Genomic DNA, 9,397 nt, shown 5'->3' on the forward strand with positions numbered 1-9,397 from the left:
TGTTGTTTTGCTCAGTGTTTTAATGCTTGTTTTTGTTTGTCTATAGGGTCCTCCTGGTCCACCCGGGCCAATGGGTCCAGTTGGTCAGCCTGGTCCTGCTGTAAGTACAGACTTTAACTCTTTGAAGACAGAATCAGACAGTTTGCAGGGCCAGGTGGTTGATCCGGGTTGCATTAATTTGATGCATCAGGTTGATGCGTTTGGTGCTAGTTGGGTTTCTAGGTGGGTCCCTGCTATTGTTTTATTCCCAACAGACCAGGATATAAAACGTGTGCTTTTCTCTCATGTCTTTGTTTCTGTTTTTCTTCTTCTGTGGTGCAGGGTGCTGATGGAGAGCTTGGACCAAGGGGCCAGCAGGGGCCTTTTGGAGCTAAAGGTGATGAAGGAACCAGAGGATTCCCAGGAGCTCCAGGACCCATCGGACTGCAGGTAAACTAAAAGCTACAATACTCACCTCAGACTCACTGAAATCTGCATTTAATCTTTATTTCAGACTATGATGCAAATATTTAGATGAAGTTTTCTGCAATAATATTTTGCTACATTGTGAAGTTAAATTAATGATTTGTGTAACTTTCGTCTCTGTCCTGCAGGGACTGCCAGGACCACCAGGTGAGAAGGGAGAGACAGGAGATGTTGGACCTCTGGTGAGTTTCAGAAATATGTGACATCAATCATAATGACTGCAGCTGTGATTTACTTTATCCTAATAAAATTTTAAGTGATGATAAAAGTGTGAGTCTCTTTATGTTTCCAGGGACCTCCAGGCCCTCCAGGACCTCGTGGCCCTGCTGGACCCAGCGGTGCTGACGTGAGTGTTTACAGCTCTCATTTATAAAATGACAATAATATATAATCTACAAAGAGCTGTTGTGGAGATATTACCGCGCTGCTGCAGCATTGGCTGTCAGTTGTAGCATGTTAAATGAGTTTCTTTTAAAAATAACGATCTGTCAAGTCTTTTTGTCTGAATGGTTTTTGTGTGTTTCAGGGTCCTCAAGGTCCTCCCGGTGGTTTGGGTAATCCTGGACCTATTGGAGAGAAGGTACAGAGATAAATGATGTTTTTCTAACATTGAAGCCGTATTTCTGTATGAGTCTGATGATTCCAAAGAAATAAGTGAATTAAACTTAGCTTGTCCTGAGAACTAAAAGAAACACGCTTTTGCTCCACAGGGAGAGCCCGGTGAGTCCGGACCACCTGGAATCGGAGGGGAGCCCGGAAAGAAGGTGTGTGTCTGACCCTGAAAGCTGGGCTGAGCCATCAGGATACTGTGCTTTTACTGACTGTTAGCAGCATCTGTGAGTGAACTGCTCCTGTTGACAGGGTCCTCGTGGAGAGCGCGGAGAGAAGGGAGAGTCTGGACAGCCTGGAACTGCTGGACCTGCTGGAGGACGAGGACGACCTGGAGACGACGGACCCAAAGGAAACCCTGTACGACACCCACAATGCAATGCACACGAACACACACGCACAGTGACATTGCCACACAGATCAATGACTATAGACTCCACTGTAGCAAAATAATTCTTTTCTCTGCCCATTTTATTGCCATAGATTCAGGTGACGTTTTGTTTTTGTCTAACTTCAGGGTCCTGTCGGTTTCCCTGGTGATCCTGGTCCCCCTGGTGAGGTTGGACCCAGAGTGAGTACCCCCTTTTTCACCTTTAGCACCATATCAATGATATATTCTGTTAGATTTCAAAGCTGTGTAGTACGTAGCTGCACAGTTGCCAACAGTTCAGCTTGTTGAGCTTCAAACCGAAAAGAAGAAGAAAAACCACTAAGCCTGATCTGTTTTCCTTCAGGGTCAAGATGGCGCCAAGGGAGAGAGAGGAGAAGATGGCGAAGCAGGAGAATCTGTACGTCCAGATGCAACGATGCAGATACTGTATGGTAATACGAAGTGTTATAAAAATATTTCAGTACCCTCAATCTGCTCTGTCGCCTCCTCCTGCAGGGCTCCCCTGGACCCCCTGGTGAGAACGGACCTCCTGGCCCCCCAGGAAAGAGGGTAAGGTCGCCGTCCTCATTTGACAGGCACTGGTCGAACCAGCATACCAGTGGCATGAATGAATGCGTCTCCGTCGTGCATCCATTCGGCTTCTGTCCTTCAGTGTGACAGCCTGAGGCCTTTTTTTGTGTAGTGAAGTCGGTAAAAGTTGTAGCATAAAACCTGTTCATGTCAACCTTTGTATACTTTGAGAGGTAGAAGAAGAGGAAGTGGCCGTTACTTGACATACAATGATGGAATTTAACCCCACAGACTATATTTGGGTTTGTAAACGCAGTGTTGGGTATTTTATTTGCCAGGGTCCTGCTGGAACAAGAGGACCAGAGGGACGTCAGGGAGAGAAGGGAACTAAGGTGAGTCCAGAGCTTTTTAGTCCACTCTTCACCTCCCTGTGGTTCTGCAGTGATAATGTTCAGTCTAAGCTCATAGCAAACAATACAAAAGTGAAATGAAGACACCAAAGCTGGCATCACATCACTGTCTCACTTCCTGGTGATGATCATTTCCATCGATGATTGGATAAATCACTAACTATGCTTTTATTTTGAAACATATTTCTCTGTGTGCCTTTTCTCATCCCATTTTATTTTGTTAGGCAGTTGTGATACATATTCTGTGCTGTTTTAAAACATTTTTAACTGTGATTCTTCATCATTGTTAACAGGGAGACCCAGGTGCTGTCGGCCCCCCAGGAAAGACCGGCCCTGTGGGCCCCCAGGGTGTACCAGGGAAACCAGGAACAGAAGGTCTCCGAGGACTCCCAGGATCAGTGGTCAGTAAAGATAGATGAGATAGATAATATGTTAATGTGACCAGTAGAAAATCCAACATTTCAGGAGGACCAGCTGATGTGTGTGTTATTTGTTGTGTTGTGTTGTGTTGTGTTGTGTTGTGTTGTGTTGTGTTGTGTTGTGTTGTGTGTAGTGTGTAGTGTGTTGTGTAGTGTGGCCACCGCCTGCTAAATGTGTTTGTGTGTGTGCTTCAGGGTGAGCAAGGATCTCCAGGACCCTCTGGACAGAAAGGACCACCTGGACCTATCGTAAGACAGCACAGCCTTTCTGTGTTCATGTGTACATCCGCTCTGCTGTTTGGCACGAAGTGCATTCAGTAAAAGAAGTCGTTCAGTTCAGTCTTTTTTCAGTCTCCTCCTGCTCTCTCATTCACTCCTCCTTTCCTCCTCTTGTCTCTCTCTTCCTCTCCTGGTTTTCATGTTTCTTGTCTCCTCCTCGCTGTCTTCCTCCTCTTCTTTCTCCTCTTCTCCTCCTGCAGGGACCTCCTGGTTTGCTGGGTCTGCGTGGAGACCCCGGTGCCAAGGGAGAGAAGGGACACCCAGGTCTTATCGGTCTCATTGGACCCCCAGGAGAGCAGGGAGAGAAGGGAGACAGGGGTCTGCCCGGGCCTCAGGGCTCTTCTGGACCAAAAGGAGAGACCGTAAGTCTGACCTCGTTCACGGGTTAGATAGGAGCAGCTCAGCCAGCGTTACTCACCTTCAGGTGGATAACTGTGTGTGAGATCTCTTCTCATGTTAAACGTCCGGTGTTTTGTTACAGGGAATGAGTGGAGGCACCGGACCCATCGGCCCTGCTGGTCCTCCTGGTCTGCCTGTGAGTGCCGTTTTATCCCGTGAACACGACTTCTCACTTTCTGCTTCCTCTTGGAGTTCCCCACATGTTATTATGATGTTACCACAGAAATGAGTGACAGCAGTAAAACACTGAAGGATGGTTTTCATCTTTAAACTGAAGCCTTGTGTCTTTCACAGGGTCCTCAAGGTATCAAAGGAGCTAAGGGTTCTTCTGTGAGTATACTTTAAGACTGTTTGTACGGCACAAAATGAATGAAATAGTCCACAGAACGTGCTGACTTGGACCTGCTGTACAGTAATGCTTTTTGACTCTTTCCTCTCTCTGCTGTGTTCAGGGAGGCGCTGGTCCAAAGGGAGAAAAGGGTGTGCAAGGACCTCCAGGGCTTCCTGTAAGTCCTTCACCTTTCATTGTGAAAGAAAGAAACTGTCCTCTGCTCACTCATCGCCCCTCACTGTCTGTCAGTTAGTTGATTAAAATGTAAACCTGCTGTCCAGGGTCCACCTGGCGAGGTCATTCAGCCCCTGCCCATCCAGAGGAGTCCTAAGTCCAAGCGTTCCATTGACGCCAGCCAGCTGCTCCCCGAATCCGACCCCGACATGCCTGCGTCCGACACCGCTGGCACCGAGTTCCTGATGGGCAGCGAAGGCATGGAGGAGATCTTCGGCTCTCTCAACTCACTTCGACAGGAGATCGAGACCATGCGTTTCCCTCTGGGCACCCAGGACAGCCCCGCCCGCACCTGCCAAGACCTGCACCTCAGCCAGCCAGAGCTCAAAGACGGTGAGAGACCCCGCCTGCCCAGAGTCATGATCCCTCAATCAGGCTGTGGTCCTGGTGTGGTGATCAATGTCGTTTCAACCTGTGGATGATGCTGAACAGGAAAATATTTGTGATGGAAAAAAAGACTTTTTCTGCAAGAGAGAGTTTAACAGGAACTAGTTAGAAGTAGAAACAATGATCAATGATACTGACAATGATAATAATAAAGAACTAAAGATTCTTTTGTTTTTAATAAACTTGACTTTGAGAGTTTTTATGCTTTGCCTCTCTGTCGCCCCCTGCAGGCGATTACTGGATTGACCCCAACCAGGGCTGCTCCAGAGACTCCTTCAAGGTCTTCTGTAATTTCACCAACGGAGCGGAGACGTGCCTTTACCCCAGCAAGAGCGTCGACACGGTCAGTCCAACGAGTCAGCAGCACTGAAAAATCTCTCAGTCTACATGAAAACATGTAAATGAGGCAGATGATGCTTTTGCACTCGTCACCGTAGGCTCATCTACAGCACAAAGAAAACAATCGTTTTCTCACTTTTATGATAAAACCAAAAAGGTCTCTGTGCTCTCGTGACTCAGAAAAACTCTGTCCAGGTTGTGTTGTTGTCTCACTCACTGCACGACTCAAACCGAACATGTCTGACTGTAATGTGTGGTGGCAGGTGAAGATGAGCTCCTGGAACGGAGAGACTCCAGGATCCTGGTACAGTCAGTTCTCCACTGGTAGTAAGGTCAGTAACCAGCTGTGAAGCTCTTAGTTTACAGTTTAGTTTAGTAAATAGCTTATCTTTTCTTAATTACCCTCTGTTTTGTCGTCATCCCCTCCTCTTATCTGCATTCCCTCCTCTTTATCTTCTTGTCCTTCCCCCTAATCCCACTCTGCTCCCTCCTCCTCCTCCTCCTCCTCCTCCTCCTCCTCCCAGTTCTCCTACATTGACTCTAACGGCGAGCCTGTGGGCGTAGTCCAGCTGGGCTTCCTGCGTCTCCTCAGCGTCCAGGCCCGCCAGAACCTCACCTACCACTGCCACCGCTCGGTGGCCTGGGCCGACCGGAGCGCCAAGAACAGCTACGACAGGGCGCTGCACCTCATGGGCGCCAACGAGGAGGACCTGAGCTACGAGACCAACCCCTACATTAAAGCCTTGGTGGACGGCTGCTCTGTGAGTCTGAGCTCTGTGTTCTGGAAAACTCTCACTTCCTGCCTTTACACGCACTAGCAGGGTAACACATGTAGCATCTAACCATCAGATTGTGTTGTTTCCCACCTCAACATCCTGTTTGAACAGGAAATGCATCACATGAAGAACATAGCAGTAGTGTTTCATGGGAGCTTTAAGGTTCTGAGCTACCGTTCAGCGCTGTTGATGCGTGCTGATTAACACTTGATGAATATGTTGATACTCTGACATCACGTTATGATTTACTACACAAACAATAAGGCCAAATGCTGCTTACTTTCACACACGCTACCCTTGTTTGTGACGCGTGTCCGTCTGTGTGTCTCTGCAGTATCGTAAAGGCTTTGACAGGACAGTCCTGGAGGTGAACACGCCTCAGGTGGAGCATCTTCCTCTGCTGGATATCAAGGTGTCAGACTTTGGGGAGAGCAACCAGCAGTTTGGCTTTGAAGTGGGACCTGTCTGTTTCCAAGGCTAAACACACACACAGACACACACACACGCAAAGAACAACACATGCAAATACTCACACACACACACACACACACACACACACACGCACACACACGCACTTAGAGACACACTTATATAGAAGAAACACACATGCCCAGTAATTTGTAAATTAACTTGTAAATGATATGAAACACACACACAAACCCGCAGACACACACACTTACACACACAGATGCTGTTGTGAGACAAACACGCACTCACGCTCACGCACGTGCCTGGGAACGCAACATCCTCCCAACAATTAATGGACGTCAAAAAAAAGAAAAGAGGAGAGAGATAAGAAGCTCGCGGAGAGGAGACCATCGGCCGCGACGAAGGAAGAAAAAAACCAGGAGAGAGTTCTTCGGGAAATAAAACAGTGTTTTCTTTACCAGCAGCGAAGAGGGGGCCGGCCGAGAGAGAGCGAGCCAGCGACTCCAGGCCTGAAGCCCCCCGTCTCCGATCCCCCTCTCACTCTTCTCTCCTCCCCGCTGTCTCTTTTTTTTTCCACTCATCTCACCTGCTCTACCTCCCCCCCTCCTCCTCCCAAAAAAAGGGTCACCCTCGGACATTATCTCCACTCCTTTAATCCCACGTTGACAGCGTGAGCAGCGCGGCTGACGGTCGCTCCGTTGTGGCCGAGAAGATGTGCAGCGATCGATGCTTCAAACAGTTCGGCTGCGTCTTGGATCACAGCTTTGGCGTTTGTGGGGCTGACAGAAACCTTCGGTCCAAGCGACTCGTCAGTCGCGTTGCTCACACTGAAAATGCAGAGTAACTCTCAGCTCTTATGTTGTTGCATCAAAAGGAACCAAAGAATCAAAGCCACCAGTTTCCACCCAGAAAGAAAAAGAAGGAGCTGACCCGACGACTCCAGCTGGGTCCTGCCTGTCGGATCGATCGTTTTTTTGTCGCGTTCCAGCGAATCCGCGACCTCTCTTTGAATTGTTCTCGTGTTAACGTTGGACAGCAGTGACAGTGAATTTAAAAGCCATTATTTTTGTAAACTGTGCTAAACTTGATGCTATTGTACTTGCATGTTAAGGGCTGATTCTTCTTTAAACCGTGGATCAGGCTACCAGGGTCGCTACCACACACCAGTCCAGTATTTGCTGAGTCACTTTCTGGGTACTTTGATTGTCGTTTTCCATCCAGAACACGTTTTCCCATTTGGCGTCCAAGCACAGAACATCATCAGGGTTTAAATATGTATATGAGATTCAAAGTTCCCTCCTTTTTTCCAGCAGTGAATAAAATGAATGATTTACTGAAAGAAACTGTGTGGCAAGGTGCTAATTATACCAAAGCATAAAACCTCTAGTGTTCACTCTGAGTCCTTCATTTTCTTTAGTCTCTTTTACAATTTCATAAAGCTTTTTACAGGGGAAAGTGTGCATTACATTCCATTTGTACAGAAATAGTGATATTCTATTGTATTTATTTAAAACAAACAGGGTGCTTTGAGATTAAGAAAGAAAAAACCACGACCACCAAATATTCCAGTCAAATGTGGTATATTTCATTTGTATTTATTTCCTGTCGCTGACACTTGAAGCTCAAGTGAAGCGAGTGACTTAAATGTTAAACTCACTGCCAGCCTGAGTTATGGTGCTTCTGTTCACGCCCTGTCCAAACTCCTTTTGTAGAACCAAAGAATCTGTGGCCATATTTTATTGTAATATCCCTTTTTAGTGTTTGCATCAACTGTACTGTGCTGTTCAATTTTGCTTCCACTGTAATGATTAAATGGTGACTCTCCAGTTCTGTCACATTTCCTTGTCGTTGCTACTGTTTGAGTTGGCGTAAATGCATCGTAGAAATTCAGTTTTTTTAAACATTGACACACAATCCGCTGATTTTTTTACATTTCTGTCTGAGACCACAGTGGGAAGGAGAAAGGTTGTGAGAGGGAGGGGACAGCTCTGTCAGCCACCGTGGGTGGCTGTGAGGTGATATCATACAAGGGTTCTGGTTTTAATGGTTTGTTTTTTCATTTGTCTTTTTTAATATAGCAGGGAAACGGGGTGGGATGGCCAAAACCTGAAAAAATAAAAATCTGACATTGAGATTCTCCAGAGAGAATGACCTCAAATATTTGTTTTAATTGTGTTGAAGACAAACGTTTCAACATAAAAAAAACATGGTGCTGAAAAGAGAAAAAAGTATTATTTTATAATGTGTGTAAGTATTTTTTTTAATTCTTGTTTCTGTAATATATAATCTTTTTAAAAAGAGCTGCTGGACTCTTGTTTTTCTTCCAAACCCGCCATGAGTAGTTCCCGTAAATGGCCACAGGGCGTCGCTGTTTGTCATTTGTTCAGGTGGTTATACGTTTATGCGGAACTGAAGTTACAAGTCCTTGTGGCCACTCCGGTCGGTTAAGCCGGTGCACCGGCAGTGTTAGCGGCTGGCATGCTAGCCGTCTCACTGTGGATACAAAGTGGATTTTAACGCGGCTTTGTTCGATTTTGTACTGAGACGTGAAGATTTAGCTCGGAGTTCAGCTGTTAAACACACGGGTTTCTTTCACGTCCGTTGCCTGAACGTATTTTATTAGATAAAGGAGTAAATTGACTGCGCGACAAAATGTAAGACGAATTGTGAGTTAAGTCGTATCATTGAGATTTAACTTTTTTACCATTAAACCTGCTCGTTTGTGTATTTTCATGTAGTCCTGTAGTTTATTTTTTATTGTTTATATGTTTAATAGATTTGTTTTAATCGGCCACAGGAGTCCTGTTCTTGTCACGGTAAAACAGCGATGCCTTGTGGCCGTGTGCAGTTACTGCCCTGTTTAATCAATTTGATTTTTAAATGAGGAAAAGTATCATCGTCATTTATATCATGAGAGTCATATAACACATTTTATAACACCTGGCTGTGTGGACATAAAACCTCAACACTGCATTTACAAAACCAGGCTGTGAGTAAGTGTCTTGTTAAAATAATTCCAAATCTGGACCAGAGTTTACATTTTGAGAGTTTCTTTCATGAGTATAAAGGGAAAAAATGGCAGCTCTGGCCGTAACAGGAGAGATTGTTTAAAAAGGGGATTTGGCATCTGTCAGTGTTTCAAATGTTGTGGCAGGTTTTGACCGTCATGAACTCTTTTCCTTCACCTCTAAACGGCTGTTTTAAAATCTAAAACTATCTGAAAGTATTACACGTCACAAACCAAACTGTTGTTTCACTTCGTGGCTCAGGGAATGATGCTGTTATATAATCTTCAGGATTGTGGGCCTCCTTTCCAAAATTGAACCTGCACATTCGGCTGTGTTGAGAGAAACAGGCGTCTGTGAAACGACTTTGGGTTTTTAAAAAGCTTCAGATTGAACAGTGAACTGTGCAGAAAT

At 45.9% G+C, this 9,397-nt stretch overlaps 1 protein-coding gene across 1 annotated transcript in view; it reads left to right on the top strand.

The window, feature by feature from the left end:
• col11a2 (collagen, type XI, alpha 2) overlaps positions 1-6,368 on the top strand; it is a 42,565-nt gene extending 36,197 nt beyond the window's left edge. The window contains exons 44-65 of the mRNA XM_070984770.1: positions 47-100; positions 322-429; positions 594-647; positions 758-811; positions 992-1,045; positions 1,176-1,229; positions 1,327-1,434; positions 1,592-1,645; positions 1,809-1,862; positions 1,961-2,014; positions 2,314-2,367; positions 2,679-2,786; positions 3,000-3,053; positions 3,284-3,445; positions 3,565-3,618; positions 3,777-3,812; positions 3,935-3,988; positions 4,095-4,380; positions 4,665-4,777; positions 5,037-5,105; positions 5,298-5,534; positions 5,884-6,368. Coding sequence (XP_070840871.1) covers positions 47-100; positions 322-429; positions 594-647; positions 758-811; positions 992-1,045; positions 1,176-1,229; positions 1,327-1,434; positions 1,592-1,645; positions 1,809-1,862; positions 1,961-2,014; positions 2,314-2,367; positions 2,679-2,786; positions 3,000-3,053; positions 3,284-3,445; positions 3,565-3,618; positions 3,777-3,812; positions 3,935-3,988; positions 4,095-4,380; positions 4,665-4,777; positions 5,037-5,105; positions 5,298-5,534; positions 5,884-6,030 — 2,022 coding nt within the window. The 3' untranslated portion in view covers positions 6,031-6,368. The remainder of the gene's footprint in view (positions 1-46; positions 101-321; positions 430-593; positions 648-757; positions 812-991; positions 1,046-1,175; positions 1,230-1,326; positions 1,435-1,591; positions 1,646-1,808; positions 1,863-1,960; positions 2,015-2,313; positions 2,368-2,678; positions 2,787-2,999; positions 3,054-3,283; positions 3,446-3,564; positions 3,619-3,776; positions 3,813-3,934; positions 3,989-4,094; positions 4,381-4,664; positions 4,778-5,036; positions 5,106-5,297; positions 5,535-5,883) is intronic.
• Positions 6,369-9,397: the final 3,029 nt, after the last annotated feature.

The sequence above is a fragment of the Chaetodon trifascialis genome, chromosome 17 (assembly GCF_039877785.1).
Source record: "Chaetodon trifascialis isolate fChaTrf1 chromosome 17, fChaTrf1.hap1, whole genome shotgun sequence".
Classification (NCBI taxonomy): Eukaryota; Metazoa; Chordata; class Actinopteri; order Chaetodontiformes; family Chaetodontidae; genus Chaetodon; species Chaetodon trifascialis.